Raw genomic sequence first — 14321 nt, 5'->3', positions numbered from 1 at the left:
GGAGGAGCGGGGCGAGCTGCGAGGAGGGAGGAAACGCGAGGCCCCTCGGCGAGGTGTACGATTCCCCCTGCCCGGGGTCCTTCAGTGAGGGGAGGCGGGCGCTTCCCCGTGTCCTGGGCCCCTCGGCCGGAGGATGGCGACGCGGCGCGCCCAGAGGAACGTCTATAACCTCCTGCCCCGCCTGGAGGAGAAGCCAGTCAAACCTCCCAGGTACGTGGGTGTTACACGCAGACACGATGACTGGTTCTGGCAAAGCAATACATCTTACGTGTAACAGATTAAAAAAAAAAAAGAAAGAAAAATCTAGTTTTTGCTCCTCCTGATGAGTCACTAGCTGACATGTGAGGGTTCACAGCCTGCTCCAGGAGTGGAGGGTCCCGTTTGGGATCGTCAGTGCCATCCTGTTCGTTGACAGAGAATTCACAAAGCACGCTTTCCATGCAGAGGAATTACATGACATCTTTGCTATTTGCACTTATAACATTTTTTCAGTGAGCAACTGAAAAGTTTGGGTTTTTTTTTTTTTTTTTATTTTCCTCACTGCCACACTTAATTATTTTCATGTGTCAGGTGTATCTTCTGACATTGTTTGCTTTTCTTTCTCCCTCCTTACCTTAAAAACATTAAAAAAGGCCTTCTGCCTTCCAGTATTAATTCCTTAGAGAGTTTTTGTAAAATTCTTATTTGATAATTGTGCAAACATAGGTTGGTTTTGGAAGTTCCTATTACCTTATATGAAAGCAAGCTGTTACAGTTAGTATTTTCAGTGAAAGGGTAACGTAGGTTATAGCTCAGTAGCTTTAAAGTGAGGAGAAATATCAGTGACATTCGTTAGAACTGACAGTTATTTCTTTTCAGGTAAAAGGGTTAAGAATTGTAAGATTTCTAGTTCTGAGCATTTTCCATACAAAAATAGCTCATACATCTTTTTTTTTGTCCAGTATGAATGAAAGATACTTTGGCAGTTGGAGGAAAGTGAAATGACAGTATGACAAGGAAGGCAGCACACTAAATCCATTCTTGTCGTAATACCATTAAGGGATTTGGATACCTCATGACCATCGGTTCAGTTTAGGCAAGGAATTGCTTAGACTGGGTGCAATCTGTCTAAATCCCCTTCTGATCTCATTGACTTCTGTTGTCACCCCACTTCCTGCTTTTCATAATGCGCCAAATATCCAGCTGGTAACAACAGTGTCAAGCCTGGTCAATGGCATGATCTGACCAGTTTTAACTAATACATACAAAATCTAGGGTCTTTTTTTCAAGTATATTTCGTATTTCATATATTTTGCTCTCAACTGACCAGGAACATTCTCAACCCATGAAACCATGGCAATCATCCTCATTTCCCCTAACTTTCATGTCCCAAGATGACATCTAAAGAATAGTAACTGTCTTCCTACAAACGTATTGGTTTTTTTCCCTTTGTCAAATGATGAATGCATTAAGATTATGAAGTCACACATAATCATGTTTTCTTCTTTGGAACCCTCTCTAATCCTATGTTATTGGTGTATGACAGCATTTAGCCACTTTCTTGGCCTAAAAAGTCACTGCCACATCTCTTTGACCAAAGGAATGCCTATAGCTGGCTACAAAAGATATGTTTACCCGCTGCCAGTATGTAATAAACTCAGTGCCTTCTCTTTCACTTTCTCGTTCCAAGACTCCTGTGGACCCTGCCAGGTCAAACTCCTCATAAAGTCACTACCTTTCACTGTGTGGCTACAACGCCACTCCTAGCAAATGGTGAGGAGTGCAATTATTTATGAATCTGGTGGGCTTGTGCCTATGGCTGTATCCATTTGCCATGAATTTAACAGAAAAAAAAATAAAACCTCATTCCTTATAATTAGGGGTATTTCTGGAATGATATACGTAATCCACTTTCTGGTTTTGGAGACCAAATCTCCAAAGAGACAGAAGACAAAATAACTACATTTTTAATGAAGTCCTCTTACATGTTCTAATGTTATGATCAAGAACAAATGCACGTATCAGACATTTGCAAGCTTTTGTCAGTGTTGCTACTGTGAATCCCATTTACTGGCCCAGCATGACATCATTTCTTTCACACTATTTCAGCATTTCTGTAAAAATAGTTTGTATTATATGCAATCTTTTTTTGTTCTTTTTTTTCCTTACCTGAAAATATGGTGTAGTTTTTTCATAAACACATTTTTTCTGTGAAAGCAGAGCACAGCTGTTCATCAGATTTTGTCTAACATAAATTAATAGGACATTTTCCCTAAGGATTTTAAAAGGTACAATGAGGTAGCCTTAGCTTCAGGAGCAGGGAGTTCTGCTCCCTCGGGAAAACATCTGTGACACCTCAGTCCTTCAGAGGGGCAAGATGGTGCTAATTAGCTAATGATCAGCATGTGGCTTCTTCTGGAGAACATGCTTTTGGTTACAGCAGAAGTTACAGTGCCATGTGCAGCATGACGCCAAAAGAGCAGTGTGTGCGTACCATGTTCACGCAGCTTTTCACGTCTGAGCCCTAACTGGTTTTTGCAGTAGCCGTTTCAGGTAGTGCCCAAACCACCACTGATTACAGTAGGTCAGGACCACAGTTTGGATCTGTGTAATGTAAGAAATACACAGTTCATTGTGCTGTTTCAGAGCAGTCATCCATCTCATCTAATCTCTTGTAATAGTTTGTAACAGATGGTTCAACAGGAACATTGAGATGATACAGTGGACACCAATAAGACAAACTGATAATCAAGGACATTCAGTTCAACTCTTGACTCTGTTTGACGTGTTTTCTGAAGTATGAGGTTTTATATACCTCTAAAATATGTTTTATCCCATAAAATGAAGCAGTGAATGTTCTCATTATCATTGCAGGTCTCATATTTTTTTTAAGCCAATGGAGCTTTTCCTCAGATGTGTCTGATTGCTGTGTAAGGCCCTACAATGTACAACTGCAGCTTCTGAAACATCCACGATACATTGGCATTTGCATCTTTCTCATGCTACAAACTTCCAAATATAGAAAATCTAGCAAAGTAGGTTCACAATGACTATGTTCCTATAGATGCACATCAGCTGCATGTTTTGGATGCATTTTTTATAAAACAAATAGCCACATTAAAAAAACTTCTCAAAATGGAATTAATTAAAAAAATTGTAACCTGTATAAAGCACGACCTCATAAAACTAACAAATACAAGCAATACCCAGAGCAGTTTATTTCCAGAATTTAGGTTTTGTTGAGTTTCAGAATGTCTGTGTTCAGTATTTATATGAACAGTGCATACAGGAACCATTTCCCAGAGGATGATAATACTGACCTTGAAAGCACAAGAGAAGAAGGAAGAAGCAAGCTAACTTCAGAATCAGAAAAAACACTTGTCAGTGCAGTGCTGGGCTTAGCCTTCGTGGGGAGGTTGTATGAATGAGGCCTCTATTTGGGAGAAAGTACAAAACGAAATGGCTTTGACTTTTGACATGAACTACTGCAAAAATGTATGTTCTTTGAAGAAGAATTTTTAATAATTTCCTGAACTTTAACTTCTTCATGGCTTTTTTTTTTTTAACATCTAAGGTATATATCCAAATTTAGACCATCTGTGAAACGTGAGGCACAGGAAAATAAAGCCCAGTGGAAAACTATGGGACCAGCAAAAGTTGCAGTGCCATCTCCAAAAAATTTTCTGCAGAAACACTCAAAGGAACCAAAGCTACCACCGAGTAAGTGTAGACGTGAAATATATGAAATGTAATGTATGTTTTTAGTTTTAAAATTAGTAATATTAATCTTGAAAGTTACAGTTAGTTAAGGAGAATAAAAATTTTGAAAATTTTAAAATCACTTTTCCATGCTCTATAGTTTCCATTGTTCCTTTTATAGTATCTATGATACCAAAATTATTTCTCTATTTTACAAAAATGCTTATTTATTGTGTGAAATACTGAAACAAGTGACAAATTTCTATATGTGATTAGAAAATACAGTAAGTATTTGTCATGTGATACAAAAACAGCTGAAATATAAAGAAAAATTATATACCTTTTGGCTGCAGCTATTCTGACGTTGAAGATGTGTTGATGGTATGTTCTATCCTGGCGATATTTCAATTTGTGATTATATAGTTTAGATTTGTATGTTATTCTTTTCTGCAAGTGATCATTAATATTAAAGTAAATAATGCGAATGGGGTATTAAAAGTGAACTAGTTGTTTTTAATGCTTGAAGAGATATAGGAGAAGTATGTGTGCCTTTCTTGATGTTCTAAGGAACATACAGCTTTTACTCTTCAGCACTCATTGTCTGCTCTTAATCCCATAGCATTAAATTGGCTGGCAGTGGTCAGAGCATAGACCATTTCCGAGAGCTGCATGTCACAGAAATAAGACAAATGGAAAATTTTGTTGCAAAATGCATCCTATATTTGGGCACAAACCATAATTCTGAGTATAAGGAGCTGACAGTTCTCATGTTCAGCCTCCTGGTGGGTTCTGCAAGGCTGGAGTGACCTTAGTGCTACTGGAGTTTTAAGTACATTGCTGTCAGAATTTGTAACTGAGCTATAAAGTTTCAGCTTGAAATTGTTTTTAGCTTGGAAAAATAGAAGCATGTAACATACAGTATAAAGCTGTCTAAAAGAATGTAGGAGTCCAGCACTCAAATTTGCGTGGCATACGCCAACAGCTTTAGCACTGAACATAGAGGCTGTCCCAGGAGGCTTTGGAGGCTTGTTGCCTCAGGCAATATGGATTATTAGAACCTTAAGGTAAGTTTTGATCCCAGAGGTCCTGTAGGCATCCTTGGGTTGTTTTTGAATAGAGCCTTTACTTTTTCAGGAAATCTGAACAGCTTTCAGTATATTGGAATGTAGTACTGCATAACATCTGAGCATGAATGCTTCAGAAGTCAAGATCTTGTTAAATTACCACACTAGTGTTTTAGATAAGCATGGAAAAGAAAGTTGTTTCACCCATAATTCGGAGCAGTCTGTAAGATCACTTTTAAGTACTTGTATTATAAAATTAGTGTTACTTACTTCAGATTTGCTTTATGTTAAGATACAGCACTCTGACTGATCTTTTCCAGACAAGCAGCTCACAATATTTCTGTTTCAACTTGTTGATTCAGGGCTTTATAATAGCAATATATGTTTTGGAGTTTGCATTTGGAGTCAATGTACCCAACCTTCAAAATGACAATGACATATCATACCTTTGATCCAGACTAGCAATTTCATTGCCATGATTAAGATCCTAACAGATCTTGAGAAGGAACTGTATCATTAACTCAGGAAGTTCTTGTACCTTTGTTGGATGGAATCTCATACCTACCTCAGAGAAGTTACACTGCTTAATCACCTCTTTGCAAGCGTGGCACTTTCATCACTTGGAATTTAAACAGTTACTAGTTGTCTAAATGGCAGTGGTTTTGGTATTTGTGCAGCCTTCAAAACTGGGTTTGATCCAACTAGTTGAAAAAGTAGATTGCAAAACAGAACAAAAAGACAGAATTTTTGTCTCTGAAGTCTGGGATAGTGTCATTCTTGTAGAGTCTGATTACTCACCACTTCTTATAAAATATGTGTTTCCTAACCTTCAGCTGAATCTTGTCGTATCACTGAACTCTGACATTCATTTTAACCAATCTTGGTTGCTGGATCCAGAAGAAGAGGGGGGCTCCCAAAACAGCAAGTGTTCACCAGTGTACTGCAGATAAGGGTGAGCCAGTGCTGAGAAGCTTCAGAAATCGTGCTTCCAAAAAAGACATTCTAAGAAAAATAGAGATTTAAATCTGTGTGTCTACAGTAGTAAGTTATGGCGAGCTATCGACAAAACCCAGGAAAAGCACCAGTTTGTGGAGTCAGTATCAGGAAACCAGCTGCTGTGGGAATGGGCTCCATCAACTGTGACATTACACTTACTTTCTGCCAAAGAACATGAGCTCAGACAAACTGAAGCAAATCGTTATCTCTGGTGACTGCGAGTTAGAGTTACATCTAGTGGGAAAAATGTTGGGAAATGAATTGGGTTTCATCACTCACCTGAAGTGAGGCTACTCAGGGGACTACTGACTTTTTGTTGGAGCTTTGGAGGAAAGATTACACTAAAAAGGAAGTTTCTATATTCTCTGGAGAAAGGATTGTTAGAAGTTGTTTACAAGTGCTAGGGAGCAGCAAGATCAGGGTTTTTCTCTACAGGAAAGTGAGGCAAAAATTGAGGGCACGCATAATGCAGGCTGGGCAGTGACCTCACTGACAGGATGCAGTCCCTCCACACCACAGGCAGGCAGAGTGGATGGTAATGAAAATGTATCTTACTAATGGCCTAGTGACCATCAGCACAGTGGGGTAACAGGCCAAGTCCATCTACTGATTCCTCATAGCTCTTCAGGAATTGGACTAGAGGCAGGCGTGGCTGAGACAGCTCAGCCAGGCTCTGACAGCACAGGGCTGAGCTCAAATGGGGTTCCTGAGCCCAGGCGTGTGGGATGAATACCCCTGGGGAGACTGGATAGGGCCATTAATGCCTAAGGGCCCTGGCAGTGAACACCTCTAGTAAATGTAGTTTTCATTACATTTGAAAAAAGTCCTGTACTACTGCAGTTAAGAGGAAACGAGTGGCATATGATAAGGAAAATCCATCTAAAACCACACAGTAAGTATTTCCTAGTTTACGAAATTTGAAATTTCTGTTATGCCAAAAAGCATACTCATTTTCATCATAGTACATTTCCAGTCAATCCTTTCATTGTAAATACAGTTGGTTTCTATTTTTATGTAATTTTGTACAGAATTTTTCCTTTTTGAGAAATGTAATAACATTAATTGAAAACCGCTTCATGGTTATTGCTGAGAATGTTTACATGCTCAATTCACAGGAATAAAAGAACCAGATAGCAAGAAATTGCCTGCATTATCAGTGCCACGGAGGACAGATCACCCTGTTATGGGAATTCAGAGTAAAAAGAATTTTATAAATACAAATGCAGTTGCTGCTATCACAGGATTGCCTAAAAAGCCTCAACCTATTTATGTTGATAGAAGACAGGGGGATAAATATCTGCTTGAGACTTCAGGACTTTTTCCAAAATATATTAAAAAAAAGGTAAGATTTATTTAATTATAGAGGAAATACTAGTAGCCTATTTTTGGTTCTCCATTGCATTCTCCTTTGAAATGTTTATGATTGTTTTAGAGATGTTTAGATAACACTGCTGTTTGTGGCAGGCCTTTGAAATTCATCAGGAAGAAATCACTGGCACTAGTGTTGTGCCCTGCCTTTGCTCTCTGTTCACTTGCTTGTGCTGTCAGCAAAAAACTGGCAGAACGGTGCTGCTAAAGCAATAGCATATGTGTCTGTCTCACTGGGAACCCAGGGACTGTCTACCGGGGAAACTAATGGAGTTCTGTGATGAATGAGTGCTGGCTCTTCAGGAAAGACAGGCAGGGAAGAAGAGGATGGGTTGGTCTTTGGATGAAGGAGGTGCTCAAATATATGGAGCTCTTCTATGGAATTTGCAATAGGCTGGTCAAGCTTGTGGGTTAGAATCAAAGGAAAGGCCAATGAGTGTCAGAAGTCTATTTGTTATGGACCATCCAGTCAGGTGAGGAACCGGATGAAATCTCTTTAAGCAACTTGAGGAAATCTTCAGATCACAGTGCAGCTTCTTACAGAAGACTTCCCCTTCCTTCATATCTGCTGAAAGGACAACACAATGGGATGAAAGCAATCCAAAAAGGTTCCTAGACCATGTCAGCAACAGCTTCTTAACACAGATAAGATAAGCCATCACTGGTCATGCTCTTCTGGTTCTGCTACTTAAAAATGAGAAAAAACTGGTCAGAGGTGTGATAATTAATAGTAGTCTTGGATGCAGAGGCCATGAAGTTCTTCAAGATCCCCTTCTCCTTCAGGAGGCAGGTGATAGTGTCCAGACCCTGTACTTCAGGAGAGCAAACATCAGCTTATTCAGGGAACTAGTAGGCAGGACCCCTTGAGAAACAGCTCTAAAAAGCAAGGGAGCTTGAGAGAGCTGGGATGCCTTTAAAGACAACCTCCTCCAAGCACAAGAACGGTCCATTCCACTGCTGAGGAAAACAAGATGTATCAGGAGTCTGGCTTGTCTATACTAATGACAGAGCATTATGCAAAAAGAGACATGACATATGACATAACTTATAACAGAGAAGATGCAAAAAAGTGAACCTGCAAACCCTCGGAGTACCTTTGCAGGGCTAAACATATATACAAATGATGCTAATCATAGTGCTGCCCAGCACTGCAAGATTTGTTAATCGTTTAGCATTTGATAGAAAGAAGGTAGACTCTAGTACCTTCTAGCAGAACTAGATATGCTTCATTTTACAAAGGTTAAGGCAAAATAGGTATGTTCCCTAAAGTGCATCTGGGATATTCTTCCTCCCAGAAACACAATTCTGCCACATCCAGTATGGAATAGTGTATAATTCCTAACTAATCCAATTTTTGTGTATGTGTTAACACCATTCACTGTCTTCTGTGGCATGCAGTGTTCAGCAAAAATCAGGACACAGGGAAACCTTTCAAAGAAAGCATCTAAGGAATGTGCTTCAGAATGTAGAATCTGACACCATATAAAAATGTAAAACAGCTTGCTGTCATTAAAAGGTTTCAAACTCCTCACTCAACCATCAGTTCTTATAAATAAGAGGGTTTGGTTTCTCGATTCTGTTGTCTTCCAAGGTTGCAAAAGGAAAATCAAGGGAATTTTTTATATGTTTTGCTCAGGCTACAATCATATTTGATACTTCTAAGAAAACAGTGATTTAAAATTTTATCACTCGGTGGCACAAAATTCCATTTCAAGCTGTCTTTGCAAATGTAATATACTATGGATGACAGGAATATCTTGGTTTCCTTCTTAAAAGCATATATAAGAAAATTCTTCCTTACCCATATAGGATTATGGTGTTACACCAAAATATGTAACCCGGAGAAATGAAGAAAAGAAGAGAGCTCAGAAAGAATATGAGGCCAGTATCTTGGAAGATCTCAAGAAAAGAGCAATGAAACATCTATCTGATGAAGAAAGGAGAAATCTTCTGCAGGTGCATATTTTGATTTAGTGTACTTAGTAAAATGTACAAAAGATTAAGGTGATGCAGGCCATATAAGTAATAAAAGAATACTAGATTTTTTGTGAGGCAAATGTTAGCTACTTTTTCACTAGATGGAGCTGTAGAACAGTTGTAAACTGAACTGAAGGGAGCTGATCCATCTTCGGTTTTCGTCCAGTTTTACAAGTACTTCAATTCTGTTAGATTTCTATCCCCCTTAAAGACTTCGAACCTCAGTGAAACTTTAGAGGAATGCAGAAAATTTCCTATATGGATTTAGTGACAGTTCTGACTCTCTACTTGTGATTGATGGAAAAATACAAATTGCCTTTTTTTTTCCTAATGCACAACGTTGCCACTCTTATTGGCAGTTTCTATCTTCACATTGTGACCTCATTGACTAAAGCATAAGGTCTTGCGTTAAAATGTGACAAAACCAGAAAACAGAATTAAATTGAGATATATTCATGTGACTGGAAAAATAGTATTTTCTCAAGCTGTTTTGGATACTGTCTTTCATACAGTTTGTATTACATAAGATTTTCTAAAGAAATATAATATCGTCAAAGAAGTAGAGCAGAAAAGAGACATTTTAAGAGTATATCCCGTCCTTGAACTGGAATTTTTCAAGATCCCATTTTAGCCAAATTTCTTACGAAAACAATGCTTACATTGCTGTGATACTTGTTTATCAGTCTGTCCCTTAATAACTTGACCTTAGCAGCCACCTGAAACAAATTAGCCGATGGATGGACATCTCCAAGATGCTAAATTCCCACAAAAAGCCAGCAGAATGTCTAGAGAGAAAACACAGTGTCTAACTCACTTGCAAAGATTAACAAGATAATCAGCAAGATCCAAAATAGTTAGCACAATGGTGTCTCTTGCTTACGCAGCAAGCAGTAGAAGCTGGGAAGGAGCATAGGAGAGAAGTGAGGGTATTGCACTGACAGCAGTATAAAGAATGTAACAGCAAGGGTGAAGATTAAGATATTTTTGTGGTGGGAAAGGCATGGAACAAGCTGGTGATCCAGCCAGTTAACTATGCAGCAAATATGTATGTGCAAAAAGGCATGTGAGTTCAGCTGCTCACAGTTCTGCCTTTACTTTGATTAAAATTATGTTCTATATTTTTAAAATACAAGAGTGCACTGAAGTATTTTTTAATTAAAAAGTTTTTAGATTGCATTTATGAACTCAGTACTTTCTTCTAATTTTTTCAACAAAAGTTTGCTCTTTCATGGGCCAGATTACTTTACGGTTATATTTTCAGGATGAGTTAGTGTCCCTAGGGTATGTGGCTTCTACCCGGTGTTCAGCTGTAGACATATGGGAATTCTTGTCTTTTAAAATAATTGACATTGCTAGTGAGCATATTTGCACTATCTGTTTCAAAAGAATACGTGGCAATAGATGTCTGAGAACGAAATCAAGCCTTCTGGACTTACAAAAATAAAGGGGAATAATTTCTGCCAACATTTTTTGAACTCTCCATTATGCTTACTTTTGCTGGGATTTTTATGAGAATAAAAGAGAATGTTGATGAATGCAGTATGTATTTCTCACTGATCCAGTATGTATTAGAATTCCTTATATAGAGTTAGTTAGAGAGAGTTTGTGATCTAACCCGTCGCAATAGTGGGCCGCATATTCATTGCTGTTGGAGGAGCTGAGAGGGAGATTTTTATGGAGGGAGTCATGATTTGCTTTTGATCTCTCTACTGTAGGGATAGCGTAAATTTTATGAGTGTTTAAAAATTCACTATTTTTAGTGATTTCCAAACTACTTTTTACTAATGTACATGAAGAAGAATTATTTAAAAGATGCTATGGATTACTCTTCTATTGAAGTTTTGGAAATACAGTTATTATTTTCATGACTATGTAATTGTAAACTATTCCTGATGCCTGGTAGAGCAGAAGCTTTATTTAAGTCCTTTATAGCCTTGGATTGCAAAGACAGTAAAGAAATAGTCTTGTTGCTCTAAGTTTCACATGTTGAGGTAGGGTTTTCAAATTCATGTAGATATTTCTATATGAAGAGTGTTAGAATAACCTTTATGGACAACACTTAGATGCTTAATATGAATACGCAAAAAGCGTGAATTGCTGTGCAATAAATACCTGCTTTGAATCAGTAAAACATTCATCCATCTTAAAAAATATGTTTTTCTTTGTATTGGCAGGGAGAGGTCAATTTTTTCTGTTAAATCAATTCATACAGTGGACAAAATCAGACAAGTTTTTAGGCACAAGAGTTCTTGAGTTCTGAAATAGAAGCAACCATCTTCAAAGCTAAATATGTATTAAGACTAATTCCTCTAAATTTAAGTTCAGTATGTTAATCAATTAGCCAGTCGGAGAAGAGGTGCTTAATAATAGTGGAGGAAAAGGACATGAGGCTGGAAATCACAACATGCCATAAAATCTATGTGACTGTTGAATCCAGTTTTACTTATGGAGAAGAGTTGAGAACTTTAGTTCCCAAGAGAGTAACTTCAGTTCCTCATTTTCAAAGATACTTTGTGGCCTCCTCTGAGGAACCAGAACTGAGAGCCAAAACCGTTTTGGAAAAGTGTTTTCTCGCTGACAGCCATGTTGTGTTACTTACTCATTGCTGCATGAGTTCCTTGTAGCAGGTGTGATTATTAAGTTCAGCCATATAGTTTTCATGAGGACATTTGATGCACTGAATAAACTCTACTAAATCCTCATATGTGCATGTATAGGATGTGTAGATTTTTATTATCCTCTTGAGGAGAGAAAGTAAGAGCAGTTGTTGCAGCAATCGTGAGAATGTAAAGACATCTTACATTTTATTTTTCTACCACATCGCATTCCATTCAGCATGTATTGGTGGATAAGTTTGTCTCTGATGTTGAATTAACAGGCTTATGAGTAGATTTCAGAAGATTGTCTGGGGGTTTTTTAGGCAAAGTTTTAGTCTTGGGCTTTTGTATATGGAAGATACAGTTCACTTTGTCTAGTAAGGTAATTCTCTGCACAGCAGCATTCAAGAGAGGTAGTAGTTATTGAAATTATTGTTGATAGGCTCAGTGACAGCTAGGTTTTTTAGTCCAAATGATAAATAAGTTGTCTATAGATGTTACTGTAAATGTGGATTAGGAAGGGAATGCAATTATTTAGAAGTTTTTCAAAGTAGTTCATAGAAGTTAAAATATTGTGGATCAGTTTAGTATCCATGGCCCAAGCAGTCTCAATTACAGAAAATTAAGCCGGTGGTGAGATGAACTGAAACTGCCACTGAATTTTGCTGGAGTTCCGAGTATTGGTACTCTGTGACTACTTAAGGAGGTAACACCACTGTGTGTGATGTGGTGATATCTGCCATAGCCAGGTTGCTGTTTATGGGGAAGTGGTTTCTGTAGTGCAGTTTGCTGTTGCATTTTGAAGAAGGCATTTGAATGACAGGAGTTTTGAGGCAGCTTTTATGAATCCTGGTAATTCCTTGGTGAGCATATTATCATTAGATACAATGGAGCAGCTAAAGTTTCCTACCTGTAGATCAATGAAAGCACAGAAAGTCTCTTACACAGAATAAGGAAGAGCCACTCTTCATTTACCTTGTGCAGTTTGTCTTGAAGACACTGAGGACCGGAAATGAAGGGTACAGGGTTTCTTGAGTTCCTGGTAGGCTACAGAGTTGACTGTTAGTCAAACTGACACACTTTTTTTCAGTTTAGCATTTCTGTAGCTTGTCCTTCATTGACTAGTTTCATTATTGTTTTATTGCCTCTTAAAGAATGTAATTTTTTCTCTCCAAGGCACAGAGTTTTTAAAGGCCATTCCTTATATTACATGAGAATGAGTCAGAATTATTTCTACTGCGACTACTTTGATTTTTAAACATTTAGTTAATTGGGGCCAAATAAGATGATTAAACATTATCCATATATTTATCTATTATTTTAACATTGCAGTGACTACCAAATGCAATATTAACAAAATCCCGTAAGTAGTTTGTGTGCCTGTTATTCTTAATGAAGTAAGTTTTCCTCATTTGTTTTCTTTTCATGTAATGGCACTAGGGGCTGAAAAAGAACTGGGAGGAAGTGTACCGTGAATTTCAAAATCTTCCGGTAGAAATAGACACCATACCCAAGAAGCTATATAAAGAAAAGCTGGAATCACAGATGAAACAACTGGAGCATGACATAGAAGCCATTGAGAAGCACAAATTTATCTACATTGCAAATGAGTAAGGAAGGACTGTTTTTCACATATCACCTCTTTCCTCCTTTTTCCTCTATCCCTACATCTCCAGAAGCGCCTCCCTAAATTCTCCGAAAAAATTGATACCACCAACTATTCAGAAGGAAATATTCATCTAATATATGTAGCTTCCTAGAAAAGTTGTTACATATAGCTTTCATCTCTACAATTCACAAAACTTTCTGAAATAAAATTCTTAATTAAACCTTGAGTATAAAATTTTAATTTAATCTATTATTCTTTGTAATTTTTATTAACTGCTAAGATTTCTATAAACATCATACTAAAAGCATAAAAAATACCTTTTCATATGCTTGGAGCATTTCTTTCCTTGCATAGTGAAGACAAAGTGAAATAACTGGCTGCTGAAGACAGCTTGGTAGATATAACTTCAGTTCAGTGGGATGACTTGTGGACTAGTTATTAAAGAACTGTTGCTCTTTAAAAGTTGAGTGATTTGTATTTTGTTACCAAAACCAAATTTTACAGTGGAAGGACTATAGTAATGTAGACTTCACACAATACAGACACCACATGTAGCTCGCTGTGTGTGTTTACGTGTAAATAATTCTGTAATACTATCGTAAATCTACAACTAATGTAGAAAAATGTGTTTTGATTGCTATTATGTGTGTAATGCTAGAATGAAAGCAATATACTAGCATGTTAGTCAAGACCTAGCAGAAATTATATCAGCACACTATATTGCAATTATTTGCATAAAAAGAAAAACTGCTTTTCTTTCCTACTGCTTAACCTTTACTTCAGAATACAGCTTTTTCTGTATGGTATCAATCATGACCACCAGCAGCTGTTGTGACATCACAGTATCTGACATCAGCAGAATATGAAGTAAAAATTTCAAATGAACTACTAGATGGCAAATTTTCACATACATCAAGTTTCTTTCATAAATCTGTCAGGGAATGACTTTGAAGACAATGATTCTAGGGTATATTTCTTGGGCATCTGAAACTGGTTTGTGACATGCACAAGGAAAGTGTGGATGAGCAGGAA

General features: G+C 37.6%; 1 protein-coding gene across 1 annotated transcript; it reads left to right on the top strand.

Moving 5' to 3' along the window:
* The first annotated feature begins 129 nt into the window (after nt 1–129).
* On the top strand, nt 130–13294 carry ENKUR (enkurin, TRPC channel interacting protein). The gene is made up of 5 exons (XM_010138682.1): nt 130–210; nt 3554–3699; nt 6854–7080; nt 8916–9062; nt 13121–13294. Exons 1-5 carry the CDS (start codon nt 134–136, stop codon nt 13292–13294), a joined length of 771 nt encoding a protein of 256 aa, XP_010136984.1. The 5' UTR covers nt 130–133.
* Nucleotides 13295–14321: the final 1027 nt, after the last annotated feature.

This window comes from Buceros rhinoceros, unplaced genomic scaffold (assembly GCF_000710305.1).
Source record: "Buceros rhinoceros silvestris isolate BGI_N320 unplaced genomic scaffold, ASM71030v1 scaffold38366, whole genome shotgun sequence".
Lineage (NCBI taxonomy): Eukaryota > Metazoa > Chordata > Aves > Bucerotiformes > Bucerotidae > Buceros > Buceros rhinoceros.
Note: the sequence above shows the minus strand (reverse complement) of the source record. Positions and strands in the feature narration are given on the sequence as shown.